Here is a 20,893-nt window from a genome sequence, read left to right on the forward strand (position 1 = left end):
ACATAAACATAAGGTATGAAAAAGTTTCAATAAATTGTTTTAAACCATTTAACCAGAAATACATTTAAACCACTTAAATGTACCTGACTATTATATATTTTTAAAATAAAATAGCAGCTCTACCATGCAAAATGATAGGGGAAATTAAAAAGGAATTGAACAACCTTAAATATAGGCCTAGCATTATTGTCTTGGACATATAATAGGCTAAATAAATTCAAATAATTTGCGCACAAGCCCACAGCACGTCATAATGTACAATTTCCCCCCGTCAAACGATGAATTGATGAAATATAAATCAGGCTTCAGGGGTTAACCTGTTTGAAAGGACAAAACAAAACATTATTGAAACACTTGACAGTTTGTTTTAATCTGAAGCAATAAACCTAACAGACTCATACAGACACAGGGCATTTAAAGTCTAGTCAAGCATGATTTCTCAATCAGCAGTCATCTGTTGAGACAATCGACTCCCATTCATCCCACTTAAGCAAGGCCTGCAAGCTCCACGGGGGGAGACTTACAATGAATATAATGTTTGGAAGTGATTTATGCCCAGGTCAGGAACATGGGGGGCTGACAGTGTCTGAAAATGTTGTGCTTTCTGTATACTATACTCTCTAGGGGTTAACAAAAACAACTAAAAATACATGTGCCTATCAAATGGAGCATGTAAAATGTCACTGTTAAGTATGTACAAAAATGTATGGTAAGAGCAAAGGGAAACCAAATGCATACACATGTACAATTGTTTAGCAGCACGAACAAATCCTATACAGAAGTGCTCTTTTTTTGGCACATGCTGTCATTCTGGCATAATTGACCTAAATAGTATATCCCACAGATTGTTTGTTCATGACATACAAACAGCTATCACAGATAGCTACGTTGCCTTCTTGAAAATTGTTAAACATAGCTGCAAGTGCACGCATTTGACACAGAATCCACCCAAACATAAAATCCTAGTGTGAATGTTAATCAATTGGTCTCGCATTTGACATCGATTGAAGAAACAAGCATCATTTTTATTATAGTTTCTACTTTTTCTTCTTTTCTCACAGTTAAAGCAGTGTTAGGTGTGTGAGTGTTTCCTTAGGATACAGATTGAACTAAAAGGGAAACTAAATGACGTAATAACTAGGAACAGGATGCCTCAAATAAATGACAAGATAAAGACGACTAAGTTTGAAAATAAATATTTCTCTCTCCCCTTTCCATAAAAAAATGAGCAAACGGGGGTGGGGGGGACATTTGTTTTTTTGTCCAAGGTAGTCCAATTCTCAGTTGCTCTGAGAAACATGGACAATATTCTCTTTTTAATGGGCATGCAGGCCACAGGATCACAAGACCCCTGACAAAGTCCCGTGGAGCAGTATCCATTCACTAGTCGGTCGCTGGGTTGAAGAGGATAATGGTAACATCCACTGGAGCCAATGATTCGAGACAGAGCACTCAAGAGAAGCCTTGAGCTTGACTGGACTGCCTGCCTCTTTTGCTGTATCTGTCTCTTTCTAAGCCACGTAGTTGTATTGGTTGGGGTTCTCCTTGTCTCGCTCCATATAGTCCCTGTCGATGAGAGACTCTATTCTCTTCTTCAAATCAGCAGGCTGAAAGGGGCAGAATGGGTTAACATCGGAACATATAAAACTCTCCTAATATTATGCATTTACATTTCCTCAAAGCCTCTATTTACAAAAGACAATACATGTTTCACATTTGTAGCCCTCACAGCATTGTTAGTAGTATTTTTTTAAGTGAGCCATATCAATTAGAATGAACAATCTATTCAGTATAACTTAATATGGAAAATGAAATTATTGGTATAAGACTACATACATATTGTAATTTAATCTGTAATAACTATCAAAGAACTGGGTTCTGGAGGGTAGGGATGTTTTAGTCACCTTGACAGGGAATTTGAGCTGGTTGTACACTTCAGACACCAGGAGATTATGACTCAGAGTCTTCCTCATTTTCATGATCCGAACAATGGCTGCATCAATCTGATACTGCCGATCCTGAAAGACCCTCTCTGTGGTGCTGGCTTGCTCCTCCACCTGGAAAACAATGATTAATGCAAAGAAATCCATACACCTCAAATACCTTACAGCGAACCTCGCGTCACCAAGCTTTCTCCGTGGAAAACCTGGTATTCGTTTACAACAGGCCGTCTGATCCGGTTTAGACCAGATGGCATCCCAGACCGGATGACAAAAGTAGTAGTCTCGCGTAGCCTGACAACTTTCCACAGTCAACAGTCTGGCTACGCGAGACTACAGAAGCGTGCCATCAGGCCTAACATCCGGCCAAAGTGTAGTCCGTTTTGACTACAAAATGACGTAGGACGCCATCCGCTCCAGACCGGATCAGAAGCCCGAAATTGGAAGCGATCCCAGGCTACCTTACAGCAAGCAGAGTAGCAGACCCATTTAAATGCGAGACATACCGTTTCCTTCATCTGGATTTGGTTGATTTTTATCCTGAAGAGCTTGTGTTTGAAGTCATCATTACAGGAGAACTTGTCACCATCCTCCACATCTTTGCTCTTTGGGACTTTGGTGAGGACGCGGGCCTTCCCACATGCCAGTGACTGCAACGTCCGTCGCAGCTCACTGTCCTCTGCCATGCAACAGAAAATTAACATCATTTTAGCTCAAGGAATGCCCACAGTAGCTGGAAATGGCTGTGCTAGTTTCTAACAGTAAAACATATATTGTTGAGGATCTATCCTTTCCTGTGATCACACTAACCGATTCCTGTCGCTAGTTTGATCTCCTCCAAGGTGAACTCCTCTCCTTCGTTAAACATCAGTAGCACTAGTGTCTGGAACAGGGAAACCTGCAGTTCTTTTCTTCCCTGTTGAAAATAAAGAAAAATGATCTAGATTTCATGGCAGGGAGAGTACAAACAATATCATCCTGTTAAGAAAAATCAACTGTGTACCTCTTTGAATTCAGCTTTTAAGACACAATGGCCTAGAGTCGATTGCCACTGCAGCTTCCTGCCACTGTGTTTGCCCAAGTAGAAAGTCTTGAAAATCTCTTGCAGTTTGACCATCTGTACATTGATAACACCAGGTGTTACAAAGAAATGGCAATATTTATGTGGCTACATCAGGGTGTGAAAGTGTAAATATTTGCTCAGCATTAACCTCAGGTGGCAGGTGTACTTCCATGGGGACATAGGTTGGCCAGTATCCCATGGTAAGGATGTTGACCGTCAGCTCAATGTTGCCAGGCATGTTTTGGCACTGCATATACTGTCACAGGGACAAATGAGACATGGCAAGTCCAACAGTTCTGTTCATCAAACCTCACCCCCCTGTCAAATGCAAAACATTTAATTCCAAGAGGGCATTCTGCCAGGAAATACAGCCGTAACTACCTGTTTGAACTGTATCATGATGTCTTTAGAAAGCTCCATGTCCTTGAACATCCCTTCTAGCTTACTGGTAAATGCTGCACCACATTCTGAAACAAATAAAGTTTGAAAGTCAATATATGGATGTCAAAAAGGGATAGATTTGCTATTGGTTAGCCAACATCATTATTCAGTTAGTTAACGCGTATCTGTATTCCTAGCTTGGGTGTAGCTTAAGCCCGGAATTTAGTTATGATGACCCACACCCCCAACCCGAAATAAAAATAAAGTTCCAAACTGAGCTACACTTTCTGCGTTTCATTTTCTTTTGCTCTCACTCTGTCTTTTAACTAGTAGACCTCCAGGTACAGAAATGTGTGTTTATTATTATGCAACTTGGCCAATAAGCTGATCAGCATATTCAGCCTTTTTTTGTTTTTGTAATAAATGTCTAACCAATTAACTGTTGAGATTAGTGACCGACCGATAGACTTTTTTGTGATCCGATCCGATACCGATTCTAGAGAGGGGAGCCATCACCGATACCGATACGATACCGATAAATACATATATATATAAAACAGGCCTTTTAGTCTTTAAAGAGCCACAGACCTCCAATCTGCTGTGCTCTAACTGGACTGGAATCTCATTTCTCTCCTAAAGCCATTGAATATGATGGAATATGATTAAGGATTACTGTAATTATCACATTTCACATCGCACAAACCATACTTGTAACTTTCATTAGCCCCTAAAAAAAAGTTATATCGGTCGCATATCGGTTATATCGGTCATATCGGTTATATCGGTCATATCGGTGCATATTGTCTCATATCGGTGCATACCGATATGGCCAAAAAGGTCATATCGGTGGCCGATATATCGGTAACCGATATATCGTTCGGTCACTAGTTGAGATCCCTAATGTTAAGTTTGTGAACGTATGAATCGTCTCTTACTGGCCTATAACTCTTGGGGTTAATAAAGGTGAAGTTGTGTTTGTGTGTGAGTGATGGATTTTTATACTAACCATGTTTCAGTTTTGACAACATAGATTTTTCTGCATCCACAGAGGCACTCTTTCCCACCAGCAATCTCTTGGCCAGGTCCTTCTTGTAAAAGGCCTCAAAAACATCTTTACCTAGAAGATTTATATGAGAATTAAGGTCGATCAAAATATATATTTGTGTGTCAGAAAAAATAAAACAAAAAGTAAAAATAATTGTAATAGGAAACAATACCATAAATAAATCTGAAGATAATCATGATCTTATCCAACATTTTCTCCAGTTCTTCATCTGTTGCTTCCTTGTTTCCTGCCCTTAATTTCGAATCCACATGCTTTGCTGTAAAGTCAAGCAAACACAACATTTGAATTTAGAACACATTTATAGTTTATTTGAATACAATTATTATATTAATTGTTTATTGTTTGAATGGGGGGGAAAAACTAGTTTGCCAACCTATGAGCTCTGCAGGCTTATTTGGCCTTTTGTTGATGAAAGTTTCAAAGGCCTCTTTCATGGCATTGACAAACTTCTCATTCTTCATGAAGCACACATCGATGACGTGATCCACCTTGTCTTTGAAGTCCAGCAACTCCTGCACCATGGTCTTGTCCTTCTCTGGGTTTATCACAATTGTGCTGCCAAAGGCCTAAAATGATTGAGTCGAGAATTGGAAAATAATGAATCCAAAGTCCAAACTTGAAATGTATTTTGTCACCGTCGACTTATCAGGGATTTCCATTTCTGTTCAATCACACGTTCACATAAAATGTGACTGGTGTGCAAAATGTTAACTGGCCACCTTCAATGTGCAATTGGTCGGTCATCATATTGGTATCGGACGATGTGACCTTAAAATGTTATCAAACCGAAATTGGTTTTAGACAATATTTTATTTTATAATTGTTATGTTTTTAAAGCATGAAAAAGCAGATGATGAAGGCTGCAGATTCTATCAGTATTTTCTAGGGAAGCTTTCAAAAGGAATTTTAATTTTTCACCCAAAATCATCACAAAGCAGAGAAAAATGAACCCATAGCCACGAAAACGAAAGTAAACAATCTGTGTGTAGTTCATTACACAACATGACTTCAGGCTGCATGCACAGTCACTGCTGGTGGATGCACATATCAGGATTTGACGAACGCTTGTCGTGGAAGACTGTGCCGCTGCGTCAAATGGCTAATGCACTCAGAGTAATTATTATATTGGATATCGATGGTGTAAATCCCTAGCTACAACTTTCATCATAACTATCCAGGATTAGCTTACCTTAATGTACCATATCCAGTGTTGCAAGAGGACTTGAACACCACCTCGCACTCGACTAAAGAGCTGATAGAGAAGAGATAGGTCCTGGATTCTGTTCTCGTCTAATAGGTGATTCAATCCTAGGAGTTTCAAAATGCCAGAGATAAGAGATGTGCACAACTTGACATAAGAGTATCTCCAACCTTATTATGACAGCTCATGATACATCAAAGGAACGTCCAGCACTTACTTTATCATAAACATACATATATTACTACCACTACTAATAACTTCTTCACAAAATGTAAAGGAGCATGGTAACAGAAGGGTAACAGATAAAAAGAGATAAAGCATATAATGACAAATGTAAAACAAGAGAGATTCACTTGGCTGTTAACATGCTGTCATAATCCCATAGATTTTACCTTTTTGGAGAGTTGCAGTGAGATGTTCACCCAGTAACTGCTTCTCCACGGTAGCAATAAGTGGTTTTCTGCAAGAAAATAAGACAAACGTGTATTGTCCTCAGTCTTTAATTATAAATGAAGTCTTTAATTGTCAAATAAAGACCATGTGACCAAGGCCACTACTCACTGCGTGCTCTGGTCTAGATATGTGATGACCCTGTCTGCCTCCTCCTCCAAGCGTTTGTTAACATGATGGAGATAATCCGGCACCTAACAGAAATGTATGATATTACAATGCATCTTCAATTCAATGGGAGTTAGTGAATACCGTATATTGTTCAAAGTCACTTAAATTCTACCACATTCTGACGTTAGAACTTCAGCAGATCGTATTGACCATGTGTGCATGCCTAAATACATTGAGCTGCTGCCATGCAATTGGCTGATCAGGAATTTGTATGTATTCTATAACATTTTTACTTTTAACTATAAATTACCTGTAACAAAAACAATTGCAACATTAAACCACATGTGTAAATAGTAGTGGTAATTAGTGGTGTGTACATACATACGTAGTACATATATTCAAGTCCTATCGAAAGCTCAGACACTACATTACAAAAAGTCAGTAGTATACACAACACAGTGAACAGGGAACAAATAACGGACACAATAAATCACCTCTCTCTCCTGCATCAGCCTCTGTCCCTCTGCGGCATACAGTCGATTCGTTTCCTCCAAAAATCGCTGTTCAAAGGAGTCTTGATAAATCTGTCAGGGTTGGAGAGAACACCGTCATTAAAGCCATTTTTCAAGGGTGCATTGACAGCACATCAAAGACCAGTGCAAGCGCTTATCACAAATAACACAGATGCCAAACAAACACCTGCGTTCTATAGATCTTGGAACTGGGCAAGGGACATGCCAACAAGATGACCATCTCCAGCTTTTATTACACATGACATATTCAGCAAAGCACAGGATAGCAGGACAGCACAGGGTAAGACTGGACAATATGACTTCAAATGAATATCATGATTATTTCAAACTTATGCCTAATAACGATGAACTCATTCACTGCCAAGAATATTTAACCAAACCACTAACCACTGCCAGCTATCTTTTGTTTTTCCTTACCTTTTCAAGTAGTCACAGAATATCTTTATAATTCTCGATCGATCCCTGAATGGACACGGACACGCTGTGCTTCAGTGGGAATTTCTTTTAAACGCATCTCGTTTGGGCTATACAATCCATAGCTATTGCCGACTGAAAGTGCACCGTTTTCATGAACATATAGCGGAACATAGAAGCAAGAAAAAGACGATTCTGTGAAATTAAACAAGAAGCGAATGGAGATCCGTTTTTTCGATGGCGGCGTCGCTCACTGAAAAATAACAGATTTTCAAACTAACAATGTGCCGCATCATGGTTCCAGCCCATAGACCCCGCCCACTCTCAGAGTAGACTGTTTCTCTGGTCTGGTGTCGAGTAAATTAAACAGCAGTTTCCCATTCCGAAATTGTGGCTTCTGCCGCTTCTCCAATGAGCGCAGGGGGTGGGGGTGGGTGTGGGTCTAACGAATATCCAATCCGCGCAGCAGTTGAAACAATTACATTTCAGGAAGTTCACACACCAGGCTGTTAATGTTGATTACATGTTTCTGGTCGCAGTTCTGTGTGGAAGCAGTCACGACACACACACACACACACACACACCGCGACCGTGCGTCACGATCACGGTGCGTCGCGATTACTCACGCACGGCCACGCTCGTGCACGCTCGCACAAAAGTCCCTCAAAAGTCCCCCCAGAAATCATTCAGACGGGGCACAATGTCAGACTTAAGCGTCATCTGAGTCTGAAATCAGGCTAGCATCATGACATATGCGATGGAGTATAAATTAGGCTTTAAGGTCGGTTGAATGGCACCTGAGGTGTAACTTATTTAGGGAGAAAGGGTACTACAAGTCCTTTTACCTGTAGGTCACTGAGCATGCTCAGTAGACTCCTCAGGAGGCTGCGGTCGATGGCCTCCCCACTACGCTCCCTCTCAATGAGCAGCAGGATCCCATCAATGGTCTTACTTTGCACCTTCAGATCACTGATGATATAGAACCTGAAGAGTTCTAGGCCCATGTCCCTGCAGACCAGAGTGGCTTCATTCAACACTCATTTAAATAAAACATCATCACACAACATCACACATTGCTAATCCAAGTGACATACTCACCAGATGGATGGCAGCATAGAATTTTGTAAAACATAGGTGCGGTCCAAGAACAAAAATATACTCCTAATCATGATCTGTGGAAGAATACGAATAACCGAACATGTTAGCCAATGTTACGATAATGTATTTGAGGGCTATCAGACTTTGTACACGACAAAATAAAGACATAACATACCATTTGTCTGCAGTGATCTTGCCAACACTTGTCTATTTTCTTAAGAAAAAGTACGCTGTCCAGAGCATCTGTAAGAATTGTTAAGGTAGTACAGGGCTTTGACATTTTTTGCATCTCTCTTTATAACAAACAATAAAGACTCATAATCCATATAGTAGGCTATAAAAATCGAATTAAAGTTCAATTGAGTCAGCGAGAGAGAACAAGGAGAAACACAAACAGGAAAGGATATTCTCTGAACTGGTCGATTTGTGCCTTGATGTGATCTTCACACACCAGCCTCAGCTGTTTGTAGAGTTTGGCAGATATCTTGTGGGAACAGAGATTCTCCACCGCCTAATTAGAATAAAATAAATAAATGGGTCAACAGTGCTGAAAACACAATGCTTGTTTCTGCAGATGTCACATAACATGTTCAGATCAAATTGAGGTCACGAGAGCTTTTTGGCAGCATCTTCTATCCATCATGTCACTGATGACCATCATGCCTTGTTCAGCAAGGCATGAGCCTTGTTCAGGAAGAGCAAAGGTCTGAGACCAGCCTGACAACACCGCCTGTCATCAGGCTGGTCCCTACATCCTTGGACCTACATGTGGATAGGGATAAGTAGGGCCGTCACAATTATTACATAATTGTCTAATCGCAATTATTTGACATAATTGCGATTATTTTTCAGAATCGTTTCCATGTTGAACATTTTTCATATATTTTTTTTAAGTAAGTAAAACAAAGTGGAAATAGCAGATCTACAAGCTCACAACATGTCACATCGCGACGCGTTGTGAGCTTGTAGATCGGCTATTTCCACTATCAATGTTTTAAGTATTAAGTTGTCAAATATGTCAGTAATTTCTTTGTATATTTTATTTAGCTTATGTGTCATATCTACCAGGTGCAACTTCAAAGCCTAAAAGCCAAACAGAAATGTAATTGTCAACGACAAAAACACAATTAAATTATTTGAGTGACAATTAATCGTCATGTAAAATGGCATAATCGTGACAGCCCTAGGGATAAGTGGACCTACTTGTGGATTATATTATCATTATATTATCCAATGTACAAGGCACTGACTTTTGTATTTTTTTTTAGTTTTTCTAACACCTTAACTAACGTCTAGCCGCAAATTTCAACACTAGATTTTTTGTATGTGTTGAATCAGGGTTGCAAAACCTCCCATTGGCAGCAAATGCATCGAAACAGTTTTTTTGCTATCTTGATTGTATTAAAAATCAGTTAAAAGTGTTTGTTTCATATAAATCCACAGTAGACATGTTATGAGCTCCCTACTTTCTGTCAATAAATCCTAGCAAACAGGTTTTTTTAAGTGTTGAACTTTGGAAGCGCTCGTCTTCAATAACACAACGTCGGTCCCGCTGACTACTGCATTATGTGCAATTTAGAACCAGGTGGTACACAGGACTGTTGAGTGATTTCCCACAAGAGCTTCCAAACTCCAACACTTAAAACTTTCCCACTGGGCGTGATAACGATAAAGATAACAACTAAGAAATATCGTTTTCAATTGAAGTGGATGGCAGCGTCCACACCACAACGATAAATCTGTCATAATTGTTGTGAACACCGACATATCGTTATCTTTATCGTGTCCGGTGGGACACGATGTCCGGTGGGAATGAACCTTTAGAAAAAATAATCACCTGAACGGAATTTCTCGACAGAATGTAGCTCATAACATGTCTACGGTGGGTTTTAATGAAACAAACATTTTGCAGATAGAAAGAGGAAAATTCAAGCTTTCCATACAGCTGCAATTATGGTGAGTTTAACATTGTTTAATACAATCAGCAAAAAACTGGGTGCATTGGCTGCCAATGGGAAGTATTGCCAGTTTGCAGCTCCTAGATTCAACATATTAAGAAATCTGGTGCAATTTGCAGCTAATAACTAACGTCCATAGGATCATGCACAGTATACAATCTACTGCTATGCTCACACACCGGTATATCTTATCTCAGGTACTATGTGTAAATATGTGATAAATATGTTTGTTTTCTTTGATCCATTTCCCCCTTGACCCCCCCCCCCCTCTTATTCCCTTTCTTTTTTTGCATGAAAATATCATAATAGAACTTGCACAAAAACGAATTTCACCCTCTTTTTTTGTTTTTGTTGTACTTCTGTAAGCCTGTGATGGGACAACTCTGATACTGTAGGTTTGCTGAAGAAGCCACTGGCCCCCTGTTTGTGGCAGACTGTACCTGGTAGAGTTCCTCTAGATTGTACTTGATAGAAGTGCTGTTCTGTATGGCCTCTACTGCCTCCTTGAGCTTCTGCCAGGTCTCTTGTGTGTAGTTCTCAGGCAATTTGGGCTTTTCTGTGGTACAAAAGGTGTGCAAACTGATATAAAAACATAACTGGGCAAAATGCATGACAGCTATCTTACAGTTTCACAGACTTGTCACTGGCAGTTATATACAGTATGTCAAACTATTCTGTTTTGTTGTGACCATTTGAAATATAATGCTATAATAACAATTAGGTATATGTCAGCACCAGGTGAGAAATCAATGCTTATAAGAAGTTGCTTGCTTAACAATGAGATCACATCATCATGCAGACTACCTTTGAAGTTTTTGATGACTAGCTTCTTTGCAGCACCGGGTTTACTGTTGGAAAATGTGGTTGATCCTGCATTTTTCGTCAGTCCGTTTGCATGGTGCCCAACTCCACCAGGTAGGAACACATTCTTGATCTTATTCGAGCAAGACGCAGCCTCCTCAGCCATCTTCACATCCAGTCCAATGAAATCCACAGAGTCTTCGAACCTCAACTTCTTCTGGATGTGTTGCGAAGTGCTGGAAGAGCAGGACGACGAGGAAGAAGAGGAATTCAGGGTTTTGGGAGGAGACGAAGAAATTGTATCAATGTCTTCCCTCTCACTGTTTATTTTCCTCTTCTTCGAACTAGACGTGATGCCGCCGTCTGTGTGCTTGACATCAGAAGCTGCTGGTGGTCTACTGGCCTCCTGGGTCGGCGGTGGTGGGGGGTTAGGGGAAGGTAAACCTGTTGGAAACATGAACAAATGGAATACTAATTCTAATAGCCAGTCCTGTAATACCAAACCTCCAGGTTTGCAGGGTTACTAAGATGATATCCGCGTCCACAGGCTTCTTCTGTCTTGTCTGCCGAGGCTTTCAAAGGGCCGTGCAGTTCTTTTTCCTCATGTGTGGAACAGATAATAAAATGTGAAACTCCTCAGGTCTTTCTCTCTTGTTATTGCTGCCTGGCATCAGAAGAAAGATGGTTGTCTTCTGCTTCCTCCTCTGGCCTCTCTGGTCGGACCACGTTGTGTGTCGCTGTTCGCTGTTCGCTGGAGCCTCCGATAAAACTAAACGGTGTTCGGATAAAAAAGGCTCGGTGTGTGGAGGTTTTGATGATAGCGGGATATTCGTCGGTTAACTCGGGATATATTCACTCAAAAGCAATTCGATCATGACCCCACCGGAAGTACTTTGTATAAAAGTACTTTTTTGCCTGCACACACGAGCTCCTTCGTTCAGATCAGTTTTGGTCGCTAGATGGCGCCACGACAAAACAATCATGATGCAGGGCAGTGCTTCTCAAACTTTTTCATGTCGAGGACCACCGACGTTGACACTTATTAGCCCGCGGACCCCCGTTTGAAAAGATATGCCAGGCCAGGGACCCACGTATAAGAGAAGATTCAGAAGAACAAAGCTAGCAGTGATTTTTCAACCATTTAATTTCAAATTTGCATTAGGGGCACGGTAATAGTATCTGATAAATCCGACAGTATAAATGAACATTTTCATGGTTTTGTAAGCTAGTCTTACAATTTGGCAAAGTCTGTTTACACAATTTAATCTCTTTTAATTTAATTTAATTGAGAGAGAGAGAGAGAGAGAGAGAGAGAGTGTGTGTGTGTGTGTGTGTGTGTGTGTGTTTGTGTGTGTGTGTGTGTGTGTGTGTGTGTGTGTGCGTGCGTGCGCGCGTGTGTGTGTGTGCGCGCGCGCGTGCGTGCGAGAGAGGATAAATATTAAAACAACCCCCTACCCCTACAACCTTTACTTTACACATTGCATTACATAGACTCGCACATCTTTTGCTATTCTCAGATGAAATTCATGCACAAAATAGGGTTATTGAACAAAACTAGCGATCATCAATTTAAGTGCAAAGTAGTAGCCTAGTTCCACAGATCGGCTATTTTGTACTACTTCTTAAATATTTGTTTTCTAATTTATGGAATTTCTTAGAGCTTTCATTTATTTATGAATTTAGCTTTTTTTAAATAAATGTTTTGACAAAATGTAGGAAACAAAAAATTAAGGGACCCATAAAAATGTGTCCTCGACCCACAAATGGGCCCCGACCATAGAGTTGGCCCCGACCATAGGGGGCCCCGACCCACTGTTTGGGAACCATTGCACGTTGGTGGACGGATATGCCGTAGGATGCAAGAAACTGTCGTAAAATGACGTTACCGTGGCCCTCAACTACAAGCGTGGATTTGCACTAGATAGATGTTTGTGACCAAATAGTTGTTCTCCTCGCAGTCAGTGTAACTTCAGAAGTTTGGACGAACCTTGGTGGAATTAATTAAACACGTTACACACGACCAACGAGAATGTTTAAAAAGTACGTAACATTAAAACGTCTCTCTCTCTTATCTTAGCATTAGCTTTGATAGCTAACTGCATGACATCGTTCTTCGTTAGCTGGCTAGATTCAACATTAATTTCAAAACATGTATTGTTTTATAGTCATGTACATTTTTACTGGAAGCTTTTCAGTGTTTATGTTGATGTACTAAAGGAAACTGACAGACATTGGCTTAAAGATTTAAGAAAGGCTCGACAACTTGCAAGTCTGTGGTGTACTGTAACGTGACCAGGAATGAAGAAGTAAATTGTAATTTGATCTTTGCTCAAAAGTAACTGTTGCATAAACAAATCCAGAATTTGTGTCATTCACAAACACCTGTGATCTTAAGGCGAAATAGTATAGAATTATGGGTTGTGGTCATCATGTACAGTCATCTGCAATGTCATCAAGATATTACAGTCAAATCCACTGTGGTATTGATCTAACTTTTGAGTTGAGAGTGGTCCAGTTGGTTCCTTTTGTACACTCTTTTGGTTACAAAAGGTTTAGATTAACACTGAGGATTTTCCACGACTTGGAAACTAGGACCATATCAAGGAGAACATTACTCCCATGCACTGTCATCATGGGTGCAGCTCCATTATTTGTCTGTTGATGACATTGTGGTTAGAATTGAATCCTACCATTTGCTTTCTTGCTATTGGAATATGAAATCTATTCTTCCTTTATACCACAATTTGCTTGCATCAGTCTTGTTGTCATGTCATATTTGTGTGGGTCTCACCTAGCTGCAAATTGAAACTCTAAATAAAAATAAGTCTGGAGTGCTTTCCATACAGCTGTAAGGTTGATGACGACGAGTTTAACGTTGTTTAATACAATGAGATAGCAGTTTTCTGTTTGGGTGCATGGGCTGCCAGTGGTTGGTGTTGCAATTCTAGATTCAACATTTTAAAAGAAATCTAGAGTTGCAATTTGCAGCTAGGTCACAACTAGACTTTTAATTTATTATTTAATGCAAAGTACAATCTGCTTCCTTTTCTGTCATAAATGGGCATCTAATTATAGCAGTCTCTGTGCTTTCCTTTGTCTCACTTCAGATTTGATGAGAAGGAAAATGTTTCCAACTGTATTCAGCTGAAGACATCGGTTATCAAAGGGATCAAGAACCAGCTGTTGGACCAGTTTCCTGACATTGAGGCATGGCTCAACCACATAATGCCAAAAAAGGACCCTGTCAAAATAGTGAGATGGTATAATTGGACATTTTATTCCTCTTACACGCATTGACATTTGTTTTTTGTATTATCTTGTATATGAGTGCATCTCTCCACTCCGACATGTCTCCTTTCCGACATGTCTCCATTCCGACACTAACCCTATCTCTAACCCTAAACCTTAGGCCCATGGGAGTGTCGCCACTCCGACAATAAGAAGTCAATTTCGGAGTGGCGACATGTCGGAATGGAGAGAGCCTCCCCTTGTATATGTTTGTGATTTCTTTCTGTTTTAACTCTGGCAGCCATGAACACATCGAAATCCTGACAGTGAATGGAGAGCTGCTTTTCTTCAGACAGAGGGAAGGACCATTCTACCCAACTCTCAGACTGCTGCATAAATGTAAGATCTTGTAGTCACTGATAGCTGGTTGAGGTCTCTTTACTGGCCCTCTCTATGTGCCACATTCATTCGGAGGGTGCATATTTATGTGCTGTGTCACTGTCAACAATCACAAATAAGTTTAGCTGGGCTCACTATAGCCCCATATAGAATCTCACCCTCCGCTGCATACTGTTGTGCTCCGAGATGAGATCCTACAGCGATATCACTGGGCTGGGGTAGAATTCCTACAGTAAAGGTAGTTCCACGCTCCCAGAGTATGATTTTCCAGACGTTACATGAAAAATGCACGTTGGTGTGAAATAACCGCTTAAATCGTTGTTTTGTCAACCTGTCTCATGTTTTCCCATTCAACCCGGAACTCCACTGGTGCCTGCTGCCGGGTGCTTTTCCGGGTTGAATGAGACTAAATAAGCGATTTAAACCGCTTTCCCAAAGTCGACGTGCATTTTTTATGTACTGACGTCTGGAAAATCATACTGTGAGCGTGGAACTACATTAGCTTTTTGGATACGATGTCGGGAAAAGGGTGATCTACCTCGGCGCGGAGGAATTCTACCCCAGCCCGGTGATATCGCGATAGGACCTCATCTCGGAGCACAACAGTTAGCAGCGGAGGCTGAGGTTCTATATGGGGCTAGGCTCACTACAGAGTTTTGGGCCAATTTATCCCTGATTCTGTTGAACTTGTGCAGCGCTTATGTCTGCCTTAGCCTACCGCAGTTTTCAGTTGATTTAGCTGTTTGTGTATTACGAATCAAAAATGATTGATAATTGAAAATGTTTGTGGTTGGTTAAAACACGAAACAAAATGTGATAAACATTTAAATGACACATGTGATTAGTTTAACCCCCGCAGGCTGGTCCAACTGGAACATTCCAGGACTGAATTAGCCAAACTGTTTGTGTATGTCACTGTCCTCAAAGAGTCTGTATCATTATCAAAAGGCCATGAAACCTTATATATTATACTACATCAATAACTCAATATTCGTCCAATATTGCCCTTGGTTTTGAAGTGTAACATCTGTCTAAATGATTGTATTAATGCACACTGATAAAGTTCTTATTCATTTGTTCCAGATCCGTTCATACTGCCACACCAGCAAGTAGACAAAGGGGCCATTAAATTTGTCTTAAGTGGAGCCAATATCATGTGCCCTGGACTCACGTCACCAGGGGCTAAACTCTACCCAGCTGCCGCAGAGACAGTAGTTGTATCCTTTTAAACATGTTTTGTGTTGAAGATATCATAGGAATACAATTATTGTCGGTACGTGTTTGTACATAATGTTCACAACTTGTCAGATATTATCTTTAATGACAGACTGCAGGCCATAATGGCGGAGGGAAAACAGCTTGCACTTTGTGTTGGTGTTATGAAGCTGTCTGCAGAAAGCATGTAAGTCAATAAAGTCACATTTTAGTAAACTGCACAGGTTTCCGACGGTCCTGAAATTCCTGGAAATATTTTGAAATGAGGGAAGAAGAAAAAAATCCAGCCCTGGAAAAGGGTTGGAATTAATCAAATGCTTTGGAAAATGTTTGGATGTACATTGGTTTTGGCTATTGATTTTGTTCATAAAAAAAACCTCACAAAATATGTCTAACATTATGTGAAATGTATGTATGTATAGGATGTGGCTTGAAATTAAAAAAAAAGGATTTACAAGCTGACATGCTGCATTGTGATACGTTATTAGCTTGGAGATCTGTTCTTTTTTGGTCATTGATAGCACTCATTGTGTAAGAGCCTCATTATTGCACCATATGGATTTGTGAATTATATACTCTATATGCCTGGAAATGGGGTAATGTACTTTGGTAAAGTTCTGGAAGTTTTTAAAATTGTTACAAATGTGATGGAACCAACTGACTGCAGTAATGAAGTTGATGCGTCCATGAGTTAATACACATTTCTTCTTTTTTTATAGAGAGAAAGTCAACAAGGGAATCGGAATCGAGAATGTTCACTATCTTAATGATGGGTTGTGGCACATGAAGACGTATAAGTGATGCAGACACCACCCACACACATCCCTGGAAAGCGTGGAGCTCTTGACAGCGAGGCATGAACTGCCAGTCAATTGTTTACACCAATGGACTTAGCTGTGTAACTTGCTGGAGGCTTTGAATCAATCACCATGATGCACAAATAAAAATAAATCTGGCTTTAAGTTCCATTCTTAATTTGTGTTTGGCAGTGCTACAGATTAAAAATGAGCGCTTGACACAAGAGTGATGTGGAATATGAACACTGAGCTGTCCTGTCGAGAAGTTGCTGCAATACCCGTGATTTAATTCATGGAATATAAATCAATAAATTATTTTTGGGTAATATACTTCAATCCTACTATTGGATCATATAAGTATTGACAGTATTGGTCTATATATACTGTAGTACAATGAATTAATCACTTTAACCCTGGCATCTGTATTTTGGGTATGTCATCCTAAAAAAAAGATTTTCCACAAAAGTATATTTGTGAGCTTGTAGATGGTCTTTTTGTAAATGGGGCTTAACCACTTAAAAACCTATACTAGGTTGTACACCAAACTTTCAGCAAATCTCTTGCTGAAAATGGCCATGATCTACGTCGGTGTCAAAGGTACCTAGAGACGCTAGGGTTCATGTGGTTAAGTTATTGTTTCAAAGGGAATCCATTTAAATGTCAGAAATTTATTTCAGGCAAAATCATTTTTTAATCTCAGGCTGTTGGTGTTCTCACAGTAGTATATAGTTCACAAGAGAGAAAGTATCTGTTGTAGCACATAGTTCTCAGCATTTGGGTGAGGGCAGACTGAGGCAGCACAGGTACTAATTCAGCAGTAATCTATCAGGATATAAATGTTAAATTTATCACCTGCTGGGTAAAAACCATAACACTGAAAATGTGTTTATAGAGACAATGTTTACTGATTAAATATTTTTAAGATCCGTGTGCTCCAGTGCCTTTCTCCGGGTTAGTCCTTTAAACTGAAAATGTGTTTCCTTCATGGTTAGCCCATGAGCTCCAGGAACTGAAGCTATTGGGAACATCAAGCATTCTTTTCTTAGTTCCTGATAAACACGCTTTTATACACAAATGGTTTTTAGCTGTCAGAAGAAAGGGCAAGTTGCTTGAGGCATTTATCTCATTTCAAACAATTTTCAATACATAAACAAATGTTTGAGATGAAAATGTCAGAATTGCAACTGATAATCTAGATCGAATATCACATCGTAGTAATATGGCAGAGTCAATCTAATCGTATACATTCATGATTGCTTTCATAACATTCCCTTTAAGAAATTAATATGCAACGGTATTTTATCTACCATTTACAGTTGCCAAAGCTTGCCAACACGTCCATAATATAAAAATCATGCCTTTGCTCAGTAAACTATTCCTCATTTCACAACCTTTTAACATATTTGGTGGCAAGCAAGTGTAACATGCAGTTGATATTGGCAAATGATTGAAAAAGTTTATTTGAAAACCTTTCCAGACTGCATTTGATGAAACAACCACAGAAACTAAATATGAAACTCCTCTGAATATATCGCTCAGATGAAATGTCTCGTAGTAGTATCAAAAGACCGTTGGTATTTTCATGGTGACTGCCATGCAATTCTGAAATTATATATACATTTTGGAAAGATTTTCATGGAATCACGGTCATAATTATTAAAATGTTTTTTGTTTTTTTCTTTTCTAAAAACCATACTGGCAGCACACCACTACCTCCAAACCGAGGTATATACTGTAATCTTAAATTTTTGTATACAGACCTAATCTATAGAAATTTGTCCCAGAGATTTGCCCAAACACAATAATGCAGTTCATTAGAACCACTGCATTATCTGCAAACTCAGTTTAATGTACCCACAGCCACAAGAAAATGTGGCATTAAGTGTGCTAAGTGCAAAAGGTACAAAACACAAAAAAATAGCATCCCCACCCACCATCTATTTTTACAAACGGAATATGAAAACCTCCATTAGTCACTTTTCGCTGGCACAGAAGCAGTCTCTACGGTGCCCTCCATGTTAAGCCACAGGAATGTGCTTTTTTTAGTCATTGTCTGAATTTTCTGGGGGGTAGAATACCAGAGAGTCTTTGAAATTGTGCCCATAAGGACGAAGTCTGTAAACGCCAAACATCATAACCTGCATCTGTGTGGGTGACATCCCACTGAATGTAATTGCCAAATCAGAGCAGCATCCCTCCACTACATTGTTGGGGTTATTGTTCAAGCTGTCAGATATAAGGCTTCCTACACTCTTGCTGTTGAATAGGCCCTTTCCTTCAACATCCTCTCCATTTTCTGCAAACACTCCAGTATATTTAAGGCATACGGCTAACTGCTTCTCCTCGCTCAGCTTCCAGAGGGCCCGTCCTCGCTCCGGACACTTGTCCTCGTCCTGGAACACCTGCACTAGCCTTTTCAGAGCTTCATAGCTCAAAACGATTCCACTTTCATACTGAACAAATTCAAGCTCTCCGGACTTCATGGAATTGCCAATGTAGAATGGTTCGCTGGGGTCCTTTGCCAGCACCAGGTACTTGAGGTTCTCAATAATGGCAAAGGTGGTGGGCCGCGCCAAAAAGAACCAGCGCAGGTCGCCAGCGTTGTCGTAAGCATGTTTCAGGGCTTTGCGTAACCTAGCCCACTCATCACCTTCTTTGAGATCCACTGCATCGAGGGCCTTGGATGACTCTGACGTGTAGAACACTGCCTGGTCACAGTGTTTGCTCCACGTGTCCTTGGCAGTCGCCCAATACACCAGAACCTTGGGCTGGACCATAATGATGCAGTAGACTCGTACTTGCTCTTTCAGCTGTTCCATCTGAGACTCAGTAAGGCGCTTGAGTTCATCTTTGCTGGGGGCCTTCACGTGGTGATGGTGGTGGTCCTCTGGACCACTGGGCTGGGCACTGAAGCTGCTGAAGCTGCCCAGCAGCGACAGCACCAGGCAGAACAGGCCGCCCAGCAGCATTCCCTTCATAAAGGAGCTCCCGTCTGCCAACATGTTTGGCAGCCGTCACTGGACTCTAAAAATAGAATACACGTTTAAATGTTTTTAATTCAGGATGTCATGCAGTGATTGCTGAAAGAAAGCATAATAGAGTAACATTAAATCGAACTAACGATTAAATGACCCGTATATCAACCAGCAAAGTAACATGTTAATATTGAAACAAATTTACTAAAAGACAATCACAGGACAAAGTTAAACGAACGTTGATAACAAAGACTAAAAATACACACGATTAATAATTGTTTCGTCATTTGCAACGTTAGATCAAACACTTACACTGCACACACTGTACACATCCGGATATTTAACGTGACACATGCACCACCAGGATGTATATTATTTACGACGTACACGAAGAGGAAAGTCAACGTAAGCTATTAAATACCACAATTTGTCAAACTGTACCTATATTTCAGCAACGTCAGTCCTATTCCCACAGCCAACGCGTCTTTCTTCTACGGTGTCCAGGTTAATGTAACTTTTCCAGTCGGGTTAGATTCCAAGTGCCAACTGATGACTGGCGCTGCTATGCTGCTAGGTAAACATAAGACACTTCCTGCTTCCATGTCACGTGACGATCACTGGGCCTCTAATGGCCATTCAGAGCTGAAGCTGAAATAATCAAAATCTACAAAGTAACTAGTAACTTATATTGTCAAATAATTGTGTTGGAGTAGAAGTACAATATTTGCCTCTGAGATGTAGTGGAATAGAAGTCAAAGTATTGGAAATTGATAATACTCAAGTAAAGTACAAATACCTAAAAATTAAAATACAGTATAAGTAAATGTAGGCTGCACTCTGGCCAGTGGTGACATTATTAGAGGCGGCTTGTTTTCAATTAATGATAGCCTATATGTCACTTGTGACAAATTATGTAGGGGATAAATTATTTATTATTTATTTATTCTTCTTTGTGATCAATATTTGTTGAGCCAGTGCATTCCATTGATCTATTCTAGTGCTTCTGATTAAGACAGACAGGCTGAGGCCTATCAAGTAGGCCTACTGTAGTACTTAACAAACAGCCATATTGAGCAAAATTCTCACATTACTCTGATAAGATAATCTCTAAAAGTACATACAATACAACAACATGAATAAATGGCATACTGGCCTTCTTATTTCATGGTAATTAATGTATCATGAACCTTTCATGCCATTTCTCAATCAGTCAGCACAACTAACAGAATGAGTAGGCCTACCCTTTAGAAACTGATCAAACAA

At 40.1% G+C, this 20,893-nt stretch overlaps 3 protein-coding genes across 3 annotated transcripts; 1 reads left to right on the forward strand and 2 right to left on the reverse strand.

Annotated features, from left to right (window-relative positions):
* Positions 1-476: 476 nt before the first annotated feature.
* On the reverse strand, positions 477-11,754 carry cul4b (cullin 4B). The gene is made up of 20 exons (XM_080745717.1): positions 11,020-11,754; positions 10,656-10,771; positions 8,663-8,768; positions 8,433-8,500; positions 8,258-8,331; positions 8,005-8,167; positions 6,707-6,796; positions 6,213-6,295; positions 6,044-6,111; positions 5,640-5,758; positions 4,824-5,016; positions 4,602-4,706; positions 4,391-4,501; positions 3,385-3,470; positions 3,152-3,259; positions 2,944-3,057; positions 2,751-2,856; positions 2,447-2,619; positions 1,905-2,057; positions 477-1,607 (listed from the first exon to the last, which is right to left on the reverse strand). The coding sequence occupies exons 1-20, from the start codon at positions 11,471-11,473 to the stop codon at positions 1,512-1,514; spliced, it is 2,586 nt and encodes an 861-aa protein (XP_080601843.1). The 5' UTR covers positions 11,474-11,754; the 3' UTR covers positions 477-1,511.
* Positions 11,755-12,885: 1,131 nt separating this feature from the next.
* mcts1 (MCTS1 re-initiation and release factor) lies at positions 12,886-16,820 on the forward strand. The gene is made up of 6 exons (XM_080745914.1): positions 12,886-13,056; positions 14,124-14,276; positions 14,546-14,643; positions 15,727-15,860; positions 15,978-16,045; positions 16,578-16,820. Exons 1-6 carry the CDS (start codon positions 13,046-13,048, stop codon positions 16,657-16,659), a joined length of 546 nt encoding a protein of 181 aa, XP_080602040.1. The 5' UTR covers positions 12,886-13,045; the 3' UTR covers positions 16,660-16,820.
* A 56-nt stretch (positions 16,821-16,876) lies between these two features.
* On the reverse strand, positions 16,877-20,175 carry c1galt1c1 (C1GALT1-specific chaperone 1). Its single transcript, XM_080745913.1, has 2 exons — positions 20,072-20,175; positions 16,877-19,679 (listed from the first exon to the last, which is right to left on the reverse strand). Exon 2 carries the CDS (start codon positions 19,655-19,657, stop codon positions 18,698-18,700), a length of 960 nt encoding a protein of 319 aa, XP_080602039.1. The 5' UTR covers positions 19,658-19,679; positions 20,072-20,175; the 3' UTR covers positions 16,877-18,697.
* Positions 20,176-20,893: the final 718 nt, after the last annotated feature.

Source organism: Nannobrachium achirus (genome assembly GCF_963921795.1).
Source record: "Nannobrachium achirus genome assembly, chromosome: 17".
In the NCBI taxonomy this organism is placed as follows: domain Eukaryota; kingdom Metazoa; phylum Chordata; class Actinopteri; order Myctophiformes; family Myctophidae; genus Nannobrachium; species Nannobrachium achirus.